This window comes from Sarcophilus harrisii, chromosome 5, assembly GCF_902635505.1.
Source record: "Sarcophilus harrisii chromosome 5, mSarHar1.11, whole genome shotgun sequence".
Lineage (NCBI taxonomy): Eukaryota > Metazoa > Chordata > Mammalia > Dasyuromorphia > Dasyuridae > Sarcophilus > Sarcophilus harrisii.
In genome coordinates this window covers 200,891,003-200,910,105 of record NC_045430.1, presented here as the reverse complement: position 1 = coordinate 200,910,105, position 19,103 = coordinate 200,891,003, and the positions used below count along the sequence as shown (strand labels likewise).

At 45.6% G+C, this 19,103-nt stretch overlaps 1 protein-coding gene across 4 annotated transcripts; it reads left to right on the top strand.

Annotated features, from left to right (window-relative positions):
• The first annotated feature begins 552 nt into the window (after positions 1–552).
• ASB10 (ankyrin repeat and SOCS box containing 10) lies at positions 553–17,932 on the top strand. Of its 4 annotated transcripts, XM_031939439.1 has the most exons (6): positions 1,441–2,138; positions 2,318–2,585; positions 4,960–5,479; positions 15,760–15,873; positions 16,875–17,060; positions 17,272–17,932. In XM_031939439.1, exons 1-5 carry the CDS (start codon positions 1,829–1,831, stop codon positions 17,058–17,060), a joined length of 1,398 nt encoding a protein of 465 aa, XP_031795299.1. In that variant the 5' UTR covers positions 1,441–1,828; the 3' UTR covers positions 17,272–17,932. The 4 variants fall into 4 exon arrangements, with proteins under 4 accessions (XP_031795300.1, XP_031795299.1, XP_031795298.1 ...); XM_031939440.1 differs by lacking the exon at positions 1,441–2,138 and adding an exon at positions 553–1,432 and having other exon boundaries at positions 16,875–17,932; XM_031939438.1 differs by having other exon boundaries at positions 16,875–17,932.
• The last annotated feature ends 1,171 nt before the right edge of the window (positions 17,933–19,103 follow it).

Genomic DNA, 19,103 nt, shown 5'->3' with positions numbered 1-19,103 from the left:
AGAGATTGAGGCATGCTGCCATGAAGCAAGGAAGTGCTAACTTGGAAAATCTAAGTGTTCTTGGGTATTATATTACTTTGCATCTCTGGGTCTCAGTTTCCTCATACCAAAAAGGGGGGTTGAATTCTACAATCTTTGAGGTTCCTTCTCAATCTAGCATTCTAGGATATGCTCAACTAGGGGCACAAGATGAGACAGATATTCTCTCCTTTAAAAATGTTAACCACTGATTTTTGCATCCCCTTCATTTTCCAATATATCTTTCCACTCTCCCTCTCCCCAAGAACCATCTCAAAAAAGAAGAAAACTCAACACTTTAGCAAAACAAATAATGTCAATCTATTCCAACATTATGTACGATATAATAGTTTCTCACTTTTGCAAAGAAAGGAAGGAAAGAAATGAATGCATTCTCATAACTTTTGGGAGAGCCATGCTTGGCAATTGTCAATTGACACTGATGATGTTGTTCCTTCCATTTATATTATAGTTATTACATATGCTGTTTTCCTAGTTCTGCTTATTTCACTCTGCATCAGTTCATGTAAATCTCTTCATTATTTGAATTGATCATAATATTAATGTAATTATTCATCATTTTGTTAATAAATTTTGTGTAGTGCAGTAGTATTCCACCCCTACAATTTATTCAATCATCCCCCAACTGATGGACATCTACTTCGTTTCCAGTTCTTGCTACCACAAAAAGTGCTATAAATGTTTTGGTGTACATCAGTTCTTTCTTTTTACCACTGATCTCCTTGGGGCACATGCCGTGCTATGGGGTCTCTGGGTCAAAGAGTATGGGCTTTTAAGTCGCTTTCTTAGCATAATTAATTCTCATTTGCTTTCCAGAATGGTGGGACATTCACAGTTCCACTGACAGGGCATTAGTGTGTCTATCTCTCTTCACGACTCCGCCAGCACTGACTTCCTCTGTCCTTTCTGCTGGCCCCAAACCCATTCTCAAATGTCCAGCCCCACCCCCAGCTCCAGGTTTTGCTTTGGAGGACAGCTGAGCTCAGGGCTATTTATGGTCTCCCTCTCAGCACCGTTCTCCCTGCCTGGATTCTGTCCAGCATCTGCTCGGGACATGGCCATAAACCGCCCTCCACTCTTCCGGGCCTTTCCCGCAGAAGTGCCCTGAGAACCGCGGCCATGCCCAAGGAATCGGAGAGCAGGCGGCCGTCCTCCTGGCTGAGCCGGCTGCCCCCAGCCTCTCTCCATTCGGGCTGGGGGCCCTCGCCCCGGGGCTGTCCTACCCGGAGGGTGCCCCAGCGGGCCCCCCTGCTCAGCAGGGACATGGTCCTGCACAATGCACTGTACACCGGCGACCTGGAGAAGCTTCGAGAGCTCTTTCCCCCTCACAGCACTGCAGACCTGCTGCTCGAGAGCCGGGGGGCCGAGCCTCGATGGAGCAGCCACCAGAGGGGTGAGGGAGCAGGGATGGAGCCGGGGCCCGGGAGTGCAGGAGGACCGGCGGCCGGCTGGGGGAGGAGGAGGAGTTGAGAAAGAGGAGGGGTAGGAACAGGAGGAGGCCAGGTTGTTGATTTCGCCTCAGGTACACCCCCACCCTGCAAATACTGGCTCCGACCTGAAGTCATGTGGAGCCCAGAATAGCTCCTGGGGAACTTAGAGGAGAGTCAGTCTCTGACCCGTGGCTAGGAGGAGCGGCGGCCTGTCTGTCTGTCTGTCTGTCTTTACCCGCCTTTCTCTTTCTCTCCCCCAGCCTCCCCTCTCCCTTTTCTCTCTCCCCCGGATTCTATTTCTCTTTCCTCTTTTTCTCCGTATCTTTATCCTCAGCCCTAGGCCCCATTATCCTTTCCTTATGGGGAGCCCCTCGTCCCCAGAAGATTGCACAGAGCTGGGGGGAGCCCCATTGAGTAGCCTCTGCGCCAGGTTAGTCGAGAAAGCAGACACAGATCTCAGACAGGGCCAGGGCCCAGGACAGCGACCCATAGTTACCAGGACGGCCTCGGGGCCCACCTTGGAGTTATGGCAAGCCGTGCTGGTCGGGGATGCGGCCTCCGTGTCCCGTCTCTTGGCCTCCCCTGGCACGGGTCTCACCCCGGATGTTGTCTTTGATACCAGCGACCCTGAGAGATGGAGAGATTACAGATTCAACATCCGAGCTCTGAGTATGGGCAGCCGAGACCGCGGTTCAGGGGTGCGGGGGGGGGGCGTACCGAGGCGGGCGGAGGGGCTCTTTGACTCCCATCTCCCAACATCCCTCCCTTGCCCACCTAGGGTGCCCACCACCCACCCCGGCGCCCTGACCCTGACCCACCCCCACTCAGTGTCTCTAAATGCTCCCTAGGGATCTGGTCTCTGACCTACGTGGAGGAGCTGACCACCCCGCTTCACGTATCGGCCAGCCGAGGCCACGAGCAAGTTCTCCAGCTGCTGCTGAATCGGGGAGCCCGGCCGGATGCCGCCCCCGGGGGCCGCACTGCGCTGCACGAAGCCTGCATCTCTGGCCAAGCGCCTTGCGCCCGGCTTCTATTGGTGGCGGGGGCTGACCCAGACGTCCCAGACCAGGATGGGAGGCGCCCTTTACACCTGTGCCAGGGGCCCGGTGCCCTCCAGTAAGTGGCTGCCCTTCAGTCCCCCGAGCTCTGAGCACTCTCACCCACCTTCTTCAGAATCCTAAATATCTGCTCTCCCCTTTCCCGCCCATTCCTGGAAAAGGACACCGGTCCCCTTATGAAATAAATAGACAATAGTAACTGAATGAGACAAGCCGGCATCGGTGGAAGCTACAAGCATTTATTTAGAGCCCTCCAGCTGCCTGGCAACAGGCTAAGTGCCTAAGGTAGCATGGCACATCAGTGCTGGCTCCTGAGAAACTCTCCCTCTTATTCTTTGTGATTTGGGGCCCACCTTTCCCCTTCTCTAGACCTCCACATCCTCGTTATAAAATGAGGCAGGTACACCCCCACTCTGCAAATACTGGCTCCGACCTGAAGTCATGTGGAGCCCAGAATAGCTCCTGGGGAACTTAGCGGAGAGTCAGTCTCTGACCCACAGCTAGGAGGGGCGGCGGCCTGTCTGTCTGTCTGTCTTTGCCCGCCTTTCTCTTTCTCTCCCCCAGCATTTCCCTCCCCCATCCTCCGGGCTACTGGGCAGGGCCACGGCCAGGCCCTGCAAGGCCCAATGCAGCGCCGTGTGGCCGCCGTAGTCCATGGCTAATCATCTATGTGTAGAAGCGGGTGGGTGCAACAATGGAGAGAGGACTGGGCTTGAATCTGGAGATCTGAGTTCAAATGCTGAGATACTGGCTGTCTGAGCCTGAGCAGATCACTTAACCAACCTCAGTCTGCCTCAGTTCCCTCCACAGTAGAATGAGGATAATAATAGCATTTAGTCCTCAGCTTCCTTGTGAAGATTAAATGAGATAATATTTGTAAAGTGCCTAGCACCTAGTAGGCACTTAAAATATTTCCTTCCTTCATGGACCTTTTGGCAATCTGTTGAAGTCTATGAACCCCATCTCAGAATAACTTTTTTTTTTTTCTACTTGAAAATCTTTCAAATTCTTTTATTTATTTAAAGTTTTTTTTTAATTTTCAAAACATATGCATGAATATTTCAACATTGACCTTGCAAAGTCTTCTGTTCCAAATTATCCCCTCCTTCCCCCCATCTCCTCTCCTAGATGGCAGGTAGTCCAATACATGTTAACTATGTTAAAATATATGTTACATCCAATATATGTGTACATATTTATACAGTTATCTTGTTGCACTCAGAGTAACATTTTTAAAAGCACAGAATTTAATGCAGAGAATTACAAAAGAAATCAATTATTTTGAATACAATTATATGTATACATGTTATAAACCAAAGTTATTAATCTTATGTAAGAATCTCTGAACTAGATAATCTCTAAGATTGTTTCCATGATACTCAGGCTGTGGACAGGATTCAAGACCAGGAATATGTTTGGGGAATGGGAGTGTATGTCCATCATAATATGTGACATCGGGGTCAACTGGGCATTTTTCAGAGTGGATTATGGAGTGGCCTGTGTGTGTGTGTGTGTGTGTGTGTGTAATAAGGGGAATTTTCCTGTGACATTTGGTTTTGCCCAAGTTTGTCTTTGATGCCTTCATTCAACCCGCACTCCCATCACTGACGACTTTTTCTGTGCCCTCATGCTCTGAGAAGAGAGACATGTACACGATAAGAGAGAAGAGAGTTTCACTGAACTTTGCCTTGTTCACATCCCATATGAAGCGCTTACTTCTGCTTTGGGTCCCACATTTTAGCAAGGGTTTTAACTAACTAGGGTACACACAGCTGCAATAGTGCAAACACTGGTGGTCCTGCTGTATGAGCATCATTTCACAAAATTGCAATATTTCGTCTGGAGAAAAGAAGGGGGTAGGAAGGGCTAAGGCATGTCTATAGTATTTGAAGATCTGTGATGTGGAAGAATGATTACACAGCCTCCTTGATCCCAGGAAGCTGAAATAGGGGGAGTGGCTGTAAACTGCAGAGAAGCATCTGGAGAGTCAATAGTTCTAACAGCTGGACCTTCCAAAGGTGGAGCATACACCCTGAGAAGGGAGTTCCCCATTCCTGGAGTTCTTCAAATGGAGAATAGATCACACGCGGAGAATATTGTAGAGAGGATTTCTATTCAGGGCTCTAGGTAATCTGGAGTTTTAGGAATTTCCTTCCAGTTCTTCCTTTGCCTTTTTCTTACTAATTAGTATTAATGTCCCCAAAATGAAAAGGATAAAAAACTCACTTCAAGGTGACAGGGCACTTGCTTCCAAAGACATGTGCAGCTTTTCAAGTGAGCTTTTAGCAGAATTTCAGGCGCTGTGGCCAATGGACGAGGGCGTTACTTGGGGATAGGGTGGTTTCTACAGCCCACTGCAGCAGCTGTGTGCAGCTGTCTGTCTGTCTCTCACACACTCACACCCCCCCCCCCTCCCCGTCTCTGGCCCTCAGGTGTGCAGAGCTGCTGCTGAGGTTCGGCGCCCGCGTGGACGGCCGCTCCGAGGAAGAAGAGGAAACGCCGTTACACGCGGCTGCCCGAGGCGGCTCGGTGGAGCTGGCCGCCTTGCTGCTGAGGAGGGGCGCCTGTCCGGACGCGCGAGACGCCGAAGGCCGGACCCCGCTGCTGGCCGCCTGCTCGGTGCCCTCCCTCCCGCGCGCCGAGGCCGAGGCGGCCACCTCCGGGTGTCTCCGCCTGTGCCACCTGCTTCTCTCGGCAGGCGCCGACGCGGACGCCGCCGACCACGACAGGCAGCGGCCTCTGCACCTGGCCTGCCGCCGCGGCCACGGGGCCGTGGCGGAGCTGCTCCTGTCCCGGGGGGTCAGCGTCAACGCCATGGACTACGGCGGCCACACGGCGCTGCACTGGGCCCTGCAGGGTCCGGCCGCGGCCCTGCCCGGCAGCCCAGAGCACGTGGTCCGAGCCCTGCTCAACCACGGCGCGGTCCGGATCTGGCCCGGGGCCCTGCCCAAGGTACCGGGGGGAGAGGGCCGGGGCTCGGAGAGGGTGAGCGGGAGCCGCGCGAGCCCGCCCGGCTGCCTTCTTCGGCCCGGGGCGCTGGGAGGAACCGTCCGCTCGTTACCGAGCGCCTTCCGGCCCTGCTTCGGGCCGGCGCTCGCCCGGGAGGGGATGAGGGACGCTGTGACTCTCCGGGGGGTTACAGGAGGCTGGCGAAGTCGGAGCGCCCCGAGAAGCAGCTTCTAGACAAACCTACGGGCGTCCCCAAACATTCCGTGTTCGGGAAGAGCGTTCTGGGAAGGGAGGGGCGGGCTACCCCGGGAACGGGACCAAGAAGCAGGGGGGGACAAGGGGCTTCCGCCCGACTGGAGGAGCGCGTATTCGTTCTGGTGTGGGAAATGACCTGTGCCGTTTCGTGGGGCCAGAGATGGAATGCCAGGATCCGAGCCCCCGACCTCCCCCTCTGGCTGGAAGTCATCTGAAATCCGTCTGCAAAGCGATGCGGAACACCGGGCATGGAGGGCCTCAAAGACCAAGGCTCGATGAATGTGTTTTTTAGCCTATTAGTAATGGGGACCCCTGGAAAATTATTGAGCAGGGCAATAAAGTGATTGGTTGGACCTGTGCCTTGAGAAGATATTCTCCATAGATAGATGTGCATAAAGAGAGAGACAGAGATACAAAGAGACACAAAGACAGAGAAGGGGGAGGGAGGCAGCTGTGGGGAGAATGGTTTTAGCAGGAAAAAGGCTAAAGCAGGAAAAATCAGTTAGGAAGTTCAATAGTACGGGCAACTGATGAAAGCCTGAACTAGAAGGGTGGTGATGAAAGGAGAAAAGGGGCAGATAAAAAAAATATTGTAGATTAGGTCTTCTTAAAATTTTCCCACTTGAGACTCCTTTTCAACTGAGATATTTTTATGTGACTCCTGGTATATATGTGTATAAACTATGTATACAAATCAAATATTTGTTGATATTAAGTCATAATTTCATAGCCCTCACATTCAATTATGAGACTCCATATGAGTCTAAGAAGAGAAACTGGCTCTCTTGATTTCATTGATAAGGAGAATTTCCTTTCTCACTACTGATTGGCACCTATTCTGAAATTTAGTCTTAGAGAATTGCCTAGGGTGCTGAGAGATGAAGTGACTTTCCTAAAGTCATTTAGCCGTGGTATTTCAGAGGTAGATCTGGAAACACATTTTCCTGATTCTAAGGCTGGCTCACTTTACTCTTCACCACTGCCTCTTGAAAAGATCCAACTGATTTAATATGGGAGTTAAAAGAGAGTGTGTTGGGCACATAATAGGTACTTATAGAACTGAATCAAGGTTGATTTCCAGGTTATTAATAAAACCATTATTGGGAAGATAATGGTATCCTTAACAGAAATAGGAACATTTGGTGAAGGAACACGTTTAGGGGTGGAGATAATGACTACAGTTTTGGACACGTTGAGTTTGAGATGAATGTGGATCATGCCCAAGGAAATTTCCATTAAGCTACTGATAACGTGGGATTGAAAATCAGGAAAGAAATTAAGGTTAGATTAAGATTTGAGACTTGATTGTGTAGAATAGAGTTTGGGAAACACCCAAAAGAAGAAAGAGGTCAGGATATGGATGATGGTCCAACAAAAGAGACTGAGAATAACTGTCAGACTGGTAGAAGAACCCAAAGAGCCATGTTCTTAGGAAGCTGGGGATGTGAGAGTTCAGATTTAGGGGAGAGCATAAGAACTGAGAAATTCTTTATTTTTTTCTGTTTCAGATATATTTTGATTTGTTTCATTAAATAGTTTTTAGGAAAATTTTAATATTCACTTAAAAAAAATTTGAGTTCCAAATTCTCAATTTTCAATTGTTCCTTTTTTCTTACTTCCTACAAACATTTTCATCTTCTCCATCCTTCAGAAACCTTCACTTGGTTCTTTCATCCCCTCTATCATTCTGGAACTCCTGCCTTTTGTGTCCAAACTCCTTGAAAAGGCCATCTACCAGAGATAACCCCCACTTTCCTATCATCTCTTCTTAACCGCCCACAATCCAGCTTCTGACATCATCATTCCACAGAGACCACTCTCTCCACTGTTACTAATGATTTCTTAGTTGCCAAATCCAATATCCTTTTCTCAATCCTCATTTTCCTCGACTTCTCTGCAGCCTTTGACACTCTCCACCATCCTGAACCTCTCTTCTCTATGTGTTTTGGGGGTTCCACTCTCCTGATTCTTTCCTCGTTATCTTGTACCCTATTCTCATGCCCACTTACAATGGGTGTCTGGCAGGGTTCTATCCTGGGCCCTCTTCTTCTCTATTGCTTCATTTTGTGATTCCATCAGTTCCCATGAATTCAATTATCATATCTATGCTGATGATTCTCAAATCTAACTTTCCTGCCCAACCTCTAATCTCACATCTCATATTCCCTATTTCACAACTCATAGGTGCCATCTTTGCACAGACTATTCTATTTTAGATCACTCTATGAAGAAGTGACCCTTCTCACATTAAAGGCCAACTCTCCTACCTGTGTCCTAGATCCCATCTCCTCAATTTCTTTAGAAATATTGACCCATTAATCATTTTTCCCCTCTCTTTCAGATTCAGTCTCTTCTTATCTATTGTTTTTCTCCCTGTTACCTATAACCATGACTAAGTCTCCCACATTAAAAAAAAAAGTTTATAGTCTTCCATCCCCTCAAGCTGTTGTCATATATTTCTCCTCATGTTCATGGCCAAACCCCAAAGAAAAAAGATGCCTACATTCATGCCCTTTAATTTCCTCAAACCTCATTCATTTTTCCCCTTTCAATTTGCCTTCCAAACCCACCAGACTTCGAAAATTGTTCTCTCCAATGATACCCATGACCTCTTGCCTGCTATGAGTACAGATACTTTTTCACTTTCTTCATTTTTCTAGTTTTGTGTGTATATTTTCTTTTGCAACATGGATAATATGGAAATTTTTTTGCATGACTTTATGTATGTAATTGATATCAAAAGGAACAATTGAAAATGTGTTGGAGAAGATAAAACAGGATGAGACAGATTGTGCAGGTAGAGGGATTGACTTTGGTAAGGTAATCTGCATGTGAAATAATGGCAGAAAGCATATAAGTGACATGAGATGAGGAAAAAGGGGAGAAATGGGAGTTTGTGATAATTGGCCCCAATTTTTCCTGTAAATTATTAGGCTGAGTCTTCAGCTGAGAGAGTTGTGTAATGTAAATTTGTAGTGGACCCAATCAGAAAAGTTTCATGCTCTTTTCCACTTTGATTCAGCAGCACTCATGTAGAAGGGAAGGAGGAAGATGGGGGAGAATGATCCAAGGCTGGCACCTGGCAGGGCCCAATTGACAAGGTGACCAAAAGCCTTAAGAGTCAAAAAAAGAGGAAAGTATAGAGTTGAGATGGTATAAACAAAGGGGTCAAAATGAGAAAAAGAGGAGAGTAGCAAGTATAAGTGGAAGAGAACTGAGGAGCTAAAGGATTGGAAATCATAGGAAATGATGGTGGATGAAGAGTAAGGTTTTGGTAAGGGAAGGTAGAAAAACATTAGATTACAGCATAATAAGGAGATTTTGGAATTCTTCTTCCCCTCCCCCAGCCAATTGGGGTTAAGTGATTTGGTCATGCAGCTGGGAAGTGTTGTGTCTAAAACCAGATTTGAACTCAGGTCTTCCTGTCTTCAGGGCTGATGCTCTATACACTGCACCACCTAGCTGCCCCAGATTTTGTAATTTTTTAATATGGAGGTAGTGTATTGTGGGTGATGGCAAAATCAAAGATATGACCATCATTGTGAGTTGTGGAAGGGGTGTGTGAAGGAGTAGGTCATGGGAAATGAGTAGGTTGGGGAACTGAATGATAAGGATGTTTGAAAGAGAGTAGAAATGTATGTTGAAGTCTCCTAGTATGAAGGTAGAAATCAGAAAGAAGAGAAAAAGTGCATTTTAATTAACATAATAAAATTAAAGTATTTGTTTATAATATATTTATGATCTCACACATAATCTATAATGTACAAATATAATATTACAAGCAGCCATTTATATTTATATAATAAAATAACTTCATCAAATGCCTAGCACATGCCAAGTAGTATATTAAATGCTGGGTATATGAAGAAAAGTTAAAAAACAGGCCCTGCTCTCAAAGAGTTCCCTGTCTAATGGTGGAGATAACATGAAAACAACAATGTACTAAACAAGACAGACAATTTTCTCCATAAACGTAGAAGGAGAAGACATCTAAGAGCAGAGTAGAGTGGTGCTGGGAGCTTGACAAGAGAACTTTTAGAAGGGAATGGAATGAAGAATCCAGGAAGAATAAATACTTTGCCAGATAGCAGTGAGGGCTCAGTTGAGATTAGATTAGTAGTGAACCCACTGGACAGGATTGATGACTTCCTTCAAAGGGATTTGGCAGCCTTCTAGTAGAAGTGGAGAAACCCGTGATGTGGGTAATCCAGGGCTGAAAACTGACATGTGGAAAAAGGATGGAAAGATAAGAGAGCTGTGGCATGGAGGACGGAGGACAATGTAGTTTAGCTGAATTGGTTAACTATAGGATCAGGCTGTGAAGGTCAAAGAAAAATGAGGTTAAAGGAAGAGATGAGGGGACTAGAGATTGTTGTGAAGCTAAAAATGTTTAGAGGGAATGAGAGAGAGACAGACAGACAGAGATAGAGACCAACATACAGAGAGAGGGAGAAGGCAGGAAGGAGAGAGGGAAGGGGAGGAGGAAGGGAAGGAGAGAGGGAGATGGTTATTATTGGAGAGAGGAATTATGAAGGTGCTATAGTTATGAGTGACGACTAAATCTTAGGTATTGGTGTAAGTGTCTAGGGTGGAGTGGAGACATATATAATAAGATTTAAAGAGGTCAATGTACTGGCAAGGCAGGAAGTTTAAGGATTTGTGCATGTTGAAATCCCCTCAATTATTAGTGGCAAGGTTTGGGGTGGAGAAGACTGAGCCTAGGTACTGATTTTCTTTAAGATGAAAGGACAATGGGGCAGCATCAGCCCTGGAGTCAGGAGGACCTGAGTTCACTTATTAGCTAAGGAAGTTAGGAAGGAAGGAAGGAAGGAAGGAAGGAAAGAAGGAAGGAAAGAAGGAAGGAAGGAAGGAAGGAAGGAAGGAAGGAAGGAAGGAAAGAAGGAAGGAAGGAAGGAAGGAAGAAGGAAGGAGGAAGGAAGGAAGGAAGGAAGGAAGGAAGGAAGGAAGGAAGAAAGAAGGAAGGAAGGAAGAAAGGAGGGAGGGAGGGAGGGAGGGAGAAAGGGAGGAAGGAAGGAAGGAGGAAGGAGGAAGGAAGGAAAGGAGGAAGGAGGAAGGAAGGGAAGGGAGGAAGGAAGGAGGGAGGAAGGAAGGAAGGAAGGAAGGAAGGAAGGAAGGAAGGAAGGAAAGAAGGAAAAGTAACTCAAGTAGATTATAGAAACAAGGATTTGGATAGGTGGATAGAGAAAACCTCAAAGACGGAGAGACAGATGAGGGGGGTGGAAATGGAAATGGACATAGCAATAGTAAGCAAAGAGCTTTCTAATTCCTTATCCTGGGATTTGAGAGAACCTACAGTGTGATCAAGGATACTGTATCATCCAAAGAGAGGCAAATTTTTCTGACAGTAAAAGATGATGAAAGGAAGAAAGAAAGAAAGAAAGGAAAGGAAAGGAAAGGAAAGGAAAGGAAAGGAAAGGAAAGGAAAGGAAGGAAGGAAGGAAGGAAGGAAGGAAGGAAGGAAGGAAGGAAGGAAGGAAGGAAGGAAGGAAGGAAGGAAGGAAGGGAAGGAAGGAAGGGAAGGAAGGAAGGGAAAGAAAGAAAGAAAGAAAGAAAGAAAGAAAGAAAGAAAGAACAGTGGGAAGTTTGTTAATGAAATGGGTTTCAAAGGACTCAGTGGAATGAATGGGAAGGCAGATGGGAAGGGGTATGGTTGAGAAAGGACTTTTGATCTTAAGATTTGGTTTGTTTCTTGTAGGAGAAGGCACTGAAGTGGGGCCTTGGAGCAGAACTGGGATCTAGGGCAGCTGGATGAGCTAAAGTATTGGCCTAAAGTCAAGAAAACCTGAGGAGAAGGAAATAACAAATCACTCCATTATCTGTGCCAGGAAAGCCCAAGACAAGGTCATGAAAGTTGGATGTGACTAAATGGCAACAATCTCTTCCTAGTCCAAGGTCTCAGGACGGGACACCAGACTGGCTCTCAGAGAGATAATGAAGCCCCAGCTTTTCTTCCTCCCCGGGGAAAAGAACATCACGTTTCTCCCTCAGACTTTGTCAGATCTGAATTTTTGAGCTGCCTCTGTGCTGGGCCCTTCTGCTTCTCTGTCCCTTCCAGTGATCCTGGCCCATGCCCATTGCCTGGGCCCTCCTATATTCTCCTGGTTTTACTATGGTTCATTTGTCAATGCTGTTTCTCTTCCCATTGGAGGCTTTTAAATAAATAAAGGGCTGGTGCAGACAGACAGAGCACCAGCCTTGGGGCCAGGAGGAACAGAGTTCAAATCTGGCCTCAATCACTCACTAGCTGGAAGATATGAATATTTTCTGCCCACAGATTATTTACAGTCTAATTCTAGGAACAAGACTAACATTAAATAAACAACTGATCCCTCAATAAAAATTTATTAAGCACTTACTGTATGTCAGGCATTGTGATAGACACCAGGGTTATAAAGACAAAACTCCCTACTCTCCAGGACCTTGGATTCTAAACTTTTCTCATTTTACACACTAGTGATGTTCAAAAAGAGATTGTCCAGTGAGGAATGGCACAGTCACTGAGGAAGGGGATATAAGTAGCTGCCCCAAGGAATTAGATAACTTACCTGTGAAATGAGTAAGGGATATAGGTAGGCAGGGGAAATTTCAGGCAGACTTGGATGGAAATTCCTGAGGGGAATTAAGTGGGACAGGTAGGCTAGATCCAAGTCAGAAAAGACCAGGAAGGGGATTTTGTACTTGACATGGCAAGCATTAGGGAGCCATTGCAGGTTCTTGAGCATTATTTTAAAAGTATTAGGAAGAAAAAAAAAATTAAAAAAAAAAAGTATTAGGAAGATTAGTCTGGTAGTAAGATTAAGGCCACGGAAGAGAAATGGACAAATTATACATATTCCAGGGTGAAAAGGAGAAATTACATGTTTTATATGGTAACCGTATTTCTTAAATATCACAATGTAGAGGCAGCTAGGGGCTGCAGTAGATAGAGTACCAGCCTGAAGTCAGGAGGACCTGAGTTCAAATCTGGCCTCAGACACTTAACACTTCCTAGCTGTGTGACCCTGAGCAAGTCACTTAACCCCAACTGCCTAGGGGGATATATATATATATATATCATAATGTAGGCATTGTATGCATGCACGCACAAGAGCTAATCAATACCTGTTCTCAGAGAATTCATAATCTAAAGTAACTTGACATAAGGATACCAGACTGACTCATTTTTGGTGCATTCATCCAGTAATTATAGATTAGATGCTCACTGTATACTAGAGCCTTGAGAATACAAAGACATGGCTCCTGTCCTCAAGTAGCTTGTAATCTATTATAGGAAAATAAGGCAAATAAAGAAATAGAATCACAGTATTTAGAGCCGAGAGGGACTTTTTAGATCATTTAATCCAACCCTGTGCTTGGATTAAGTGCTTGGATATTAAATCACTTGATCCAGGTTAACAGAAAGGAACAGAGGCAGACTTTTTAATTCCAGGTCTTCCACTGCCTATTATATCATATTGCCTCTTGTCCACAAGGCACCAAGTGATGATATGGAGAGTGAGATGAAGGAGGTAGAATATTCAGTGATCTTCCAGGTAAAGGCAAAGCAAAAAGAGGGCTGGATTTGGAGCCGGGAAGATCTCTGAGCCTTAGAATCCTGGGCTAGTCAACTTAATTTTCTTACTCAGTTTCCTTTTTTTGTAAAATGGAGATGATAATAACATCCACCTCAGAGTTGTTACAAAGATCAAATGGGAGAATATATGTAAAGTGACCGATAAATGCTGACTGTATTATGAAAGAAGCGACATCAGAACTTAGAGCTTTTATAAATGTCGTCACTTTGCAAGGTTAATTTTCAGTGATTTTTCCCTCCTTTTTCTCTTTAGTTTTTTCCCAAATTGGCTGCACTTAGTATATAGTGCTTGGATAGTGACAGGAAGGAAGTCAAAGGGATTAATGCTCTGGCCGTGTCTGCAGTGTGATGGAAGCTTTTTAACCCAGGAGAAGTGAGGAGGAGGGCTTTAGGAAGGGATGACACGCCCAAAAGGAGAGCTCCCAGGACCTTAGGTTTGGGCCTTACTGGCCTGTCCCCCAGTCCCACCTCCCACCCTAACTGTAACACTCTCCTGCCTCCCCCCCTCCTCTTCTCTCACAAACGGTTAAGCATCTGTCTGGATTCCCAGGCAAGACCAAATAATTAAACAGCCCGAGAGTTCGGCAGATTGGTCTCCCCTTTGGGAAAATACAAGAAAATCAACAATTAACACTAATTAATCTCCTATTAACACCAGATAATTAGAAGACAAGCAATTCCCTGTAATCTGACAGAGGCTCTGACAGCTAATGATTCCCCTAGCCAAGAGGGTGGGGGGAATGGGCGGGCTCAGGCCAGCTGGGAAAATTGACAAGAGATGAATGGGCATAAGCTCCGCCCTGTCTCCCCCCCCCCCCAAACTCCATGCAGCCTGGGAGTTGGCAGTCTTCCTCTGCTAGTGTCCAGATCTGGGACTTTCAAGGAGTAACCCACTAGTTAAGTGACCTTAACTAGCTCTGAGCCTCAAGTCCCAGGGGGTCAAAAAAGAGGGGTCTGGTTTCCCAAATCTCCAGATCTTTTCCCCTGGCTTCCCAGAAAATCAAGGAAAGTGGGAACCACATTTTACTGGAAATGGGGAGTTTGTGTGCTATTCCTGGGCAGCGTGGCACAGTGGGTAGAGTTTGGGCCAGGAGTCAGAAAGATTCATCTTCCGGACACTCACTAGCTGGGTGACCCTGGTCAAACCACTTCACCCTATTTGCCTCAGTTCCCTCATCTGTAAAATGAACTGGAGAAGGAAAGGGCCAACCAGTATCCTCTGCCAAGAAAACCCCATATAGGATCATAGAGTCAGACAGGACTGAAAAAGGACAACAAATGCTATTCCTGGCCTTTCCACTAATGAGCTCTGTGACCTTGGACTTCACTTCTCTGAGAGCCAGTTTCTGTATCTGAAAAATGAAGGGTTTAAACTAGATGATGTATATGACTCCTTTCTCAGAATTTATGCTGGAAAGGATTCCATATACCTACTGACTATATGCAACTTGTCTTCCCTGAACCTTAGTTTCTTATCTTTAAATTGGGGACAAAAATAACTGCACTATACACCACCCAGGGTGATTATGAAATCAGTGTTTTGTTAGCCTTAAAGAGATATAGATGTCAGGGTTAGTACTATTATTCTGTCATCTATAAGGTCAAGCCAATTTTTTTTTTACAATAAACTGAAATTTGGGGAAAAGATTTTTGTTTTTGTTGGGACTTTTGTTCATATGTACTTTGGACTAGAGCCAGGTTTAGATGTGAATATGTAGACACAAAAGTAGGTAGTATGTGCTGCTCTGGGACAATATATGGGACAAGGGGCCAGATCTCCCATTGCTCAACTAACTGCTTTTCCTTTTTGCTCTGGTCTTGTGATTTCCCATACCAGAAACGACCTCCTTATTCCTCTGAATCTTGTCCAGTCTTCAAAGCCTTCCTCCTCCACAAAATCTGCAAAGATCCTCTGAAAGCATTGGCTTCTCTCTAGGGTGTCTCTTCCCAGGCTTGTAGCAAATGCATCTTCCTATGGTTATCTTTTTCTACACAAGTCCAGTTTCTCCCAAATCAGCAAACATTTATTAGTCACCTAATCTGTATAAAGCACCACTTGGTCCCACACGCAGGTTCTGGGATTATAAACATAAAAGGGACAGAGACCCTAATCTCAAAGATCTTACATTCTATTCTCCAGAAGGGAGAAGGTGGAAAGAAATATAACATGCACACAGATAAGTGTCATACAAGATAGGGAGAGATGAGGTCAAAGGAAAAATGCAGACTAAATGCTTTGGGAAATTTTGAAAAGAGAGATAATATGTCCAGTCAGGTTGATGGAGAGAAGGCTTCGCTACAGTACCTATAGGGCGGGGACGCTGGCACAAGCCCTGCAGAAAGGAGGTGTAATAGTTGTGGGTTAGCAGTAGGAGGTATAGTGTCTTGATGAACACACAGTTTGGTTTTTGCCTCTTTCTGTTTTCCTTCCCAGGTGCTGGAACGCTGGTGTGAATTTCCCCGGATAATTGAGGTTCTGATGAATACCTATAGTCTTGTAAAGCTGCCAGGGGATGCAGTGGACCTTATACCCCCTGAAGTCCTACAGGTCAGTCACAATCAGGGACTAACCAGGAGATGACTTAATCCTGGGAAAACAAAACTGCTCAGTCTAGCCTCAAGGGGAACATTCTAGAGCGGAGCTTTTTGGGTTAATGGACCTTTCTGGTACTCTGGGTACCAGAATAATGCTATGCTTCTAAATGCTATATATATATATATATATATATATATATATATATATATATATAATTAGAAAGGAAACCAATCACATTGAAATGCAGTTCTCAAATATCTAGTTATGTGATCCTGGACAAGTCATTTAACCCTGATTATTTCAAAAAAGAAAAACAAGTCAATTGACCTTGGATTAAGATTCCCTGATGGAGGTGGGGCACTATTAAGTTCAGATTCTCCAAAGAGATTGTTAGTATTTTAGACACAGAGATCTTTCCAAATCTAGGAGCACTCTTCACATAGAGACTCCATGAAACTGATCTCAATCTCTAGAAACCTTCATGAATACTCCCTACCTGCAAAAGACTTTTTAAAGTTCAATGGTATTTTATTTTTAATTGTGAATTCTCTTCCTCTTCCTTTTTTGTCCCCACACTGAGAAGTCAAATATGGCCATGTTTCAGTATGTCCTGAGTTTATCAGCTCTCTACCTGGAGCTCGGTTGTGAGCTTTGTTGGGAGTCCTCCAAAATTGTGGTTGATCAGGATTCTGAGGTCTTCCCCATACTATTGTTATTTTGTAAATTATTCTCCTGGTTCTGCTCTTTTCATTTTTTGAATGATTTTGGTAGACATTTTCACCATTCCCAAAAATGGAATGAATTAAATTCTGAATTCAAATCTCCATCCCTTTACTATCCCCATGAACCCCTTCCTCATTGACCCTGAATTTCCTCCTCTGTAAAACATAGGGATGGAATATGTGTTCTCAGCGGTCCTTTCTAGCACCAAGTTTTATCCCTTTTCTACCCTCTATAAACTGCTCCTTCCACCCCAGCTGGGTAATTTCAAATTTCATTCTTAACCACTCCAGAAGCATCAAGATTTCTACTCTTCCCTCTTCACCTTGGTGGGTCGGCCGAGATCCCTAAAGCACCTGACTCGCCACGCTCTCCGATCTCACCTGGCTGGTTGCTTGTCCCAGGCGCTGCCCAAGTTGCCTCTGCCTCCTTGCCTCCTTCGCTATCTACAGCTGGACTTTGAGGATGTTCTCTATTAAGTGAGTCCTGGGATCTGTGCTCTGAGGATGTTCTCTATTAAGTGAGTCCTGGGATCTGTGCTCAGTCCGAGGCTGGCTGGGAGAAGTCCAGGGATGAGATTGTGTGTTAGGGAGGGAGAGCCTTACCTAAGGAAGCAGGGGAGAAATGAAAGGGGCAGAGGAGCCTGACAGCCTCCCTGCTTTTGTCTTTACCCTCATCTCTCCTGTTCAGTATTCTCTCCACTATTACTAAGATTCCTGACAAGATTACCTGGAAAACAACAATCCATCCAACCTGGCCTCCCAACAGCCTCCTGGGCTTTGCTTCCTGGGTGCTGACATCCAAGGATGTGCTTCCATGGCAGCCCAGAGACCAAATATCCTGAAAGCTTTTCATCTGACTGTCCTTAGATCACAAGCCACTCTCACCTAACCCCCAGCTTCCTCCCACAAGGCTTCTATCACCACTGACATCCCTCTCCTAAGGCCCTTCTACTCTCAGGCCTTCAGAGGAATAGTTTAGACTCTCTTGGGCCCCTTCCCCCCAACTCCTTTAGCCCAGGGGAAAGAATTTCTAGTTTTATGTATTTATATTTCAAGTTATGGTGAAGATTTACTCTGGCCCTGTAGTCCCCTGATGGAAAACGAGCCTAGCATTGTAGATAACTGATACCAGGAAGGCAGAGGGAACCGGTGCTGCAAAATGGAGAGGAAGAAGGACAATAGAGGAGGACAAAAGAGATAGTTGGGGGGGTTCTCTTGGGTGTCCGGGGGGAGCTTAGCTCAGTGCAATCTCTCCTTTCCCCGATGCTGTGTTTCACTTTCACATTCTCTTTAAACTCAATTTCTGGAAGTGCATTAAAATGTGCAATGTTATTGTCTCTGATGTCTTTCTCTCTGGGCTGGCTCCTCTGAAGAAGACATATGTCTACAAGCAAGACCTTAGAAATTCAGGGCAGTGTAGATGGCAGAAAGAGGGGGTGGTCAATGATCAGTCCTTTCTCTTTGTGAGTCCGTTTGGGGATTTTCTTGGCAAAGACACCGGAGGCTTTGCCATTTCCTAATGCAGCTCATTTTACAGATGGGGAAACTGAGGCAAATGGGATGAAGTGACTTGCCCCGGGTCACAGGATCTGAAGTTACATTTGAACTCGTGGAGATGAGTTTTCTCTATTCTAAGCCTGGCACTCTGTGCACTATGGCACCATGTAGCTGCCCACAGTCAGAAGACCTGGATTCAAATCTTGACCTGGCCAGCTTCACACTGACTTGTGCACTCTTGGGCAAGTCACCTTACTTCTCTCAAGACATCCAAATGGGCAAAATAATGGTGTTTATCTCTCGGGACCTTTCAGCTCTACAATCTCCCATTCCCCTTAAGCTTTCAGCTCTTGTTTCCCCTCCCTCCTTCCTCTTTTCACTCCATCCCATGATACCTCTCCTTTGATTTCCTGAAATTGTAGAGAGGTGAAATCTTGGGAGGGGTGAAGTTTGGATTGACACATATGGACAAGGATCCTGGGGCAAGCAGAGGATTTTAGAGGAAATGGGCAAAAGGACAAGAGGAGGATTTTAAAGAAAAAGAAAGAGCAGGAATAGAAAAAAAAAAAAGTGCTTATGGTGAGCTTGGGCACAGCTGGTTGACACAGTGCATAGAAAGCCAAGCTGGCCTCAGACAGTCACAGGCTGGCCTCAGGCTGGCAGTCACTGAAATTCAGTTTGCCTTAGTTTCCTCATCTGTAGTTACTATCTCAGTAACTTAATTACCCATCTGTAAAAAGATCTGGAAAAGGAAATGGTGAACTATTCTGGTATTTTTACCAAGAAAACCCCAAATGGGGTCCCAAAGCATCAGCCATGACTGAAAAATCTAAATAACAAATGATGAGCCTGGAGGAAAGTGAGAGAATTGAGGTGGGCAAAAACTATAGAGGGGGACTTGGGGAAATGGGATCAAGGTGATGAGCTGGAGAAGGCTATTCAGATTGAGGGAGAGACAGTTAAGTGACCCAGTAGTTCACGATCCTTTAGTGGAGTCAGAAAGACTTGAATTCCAACCCAGCC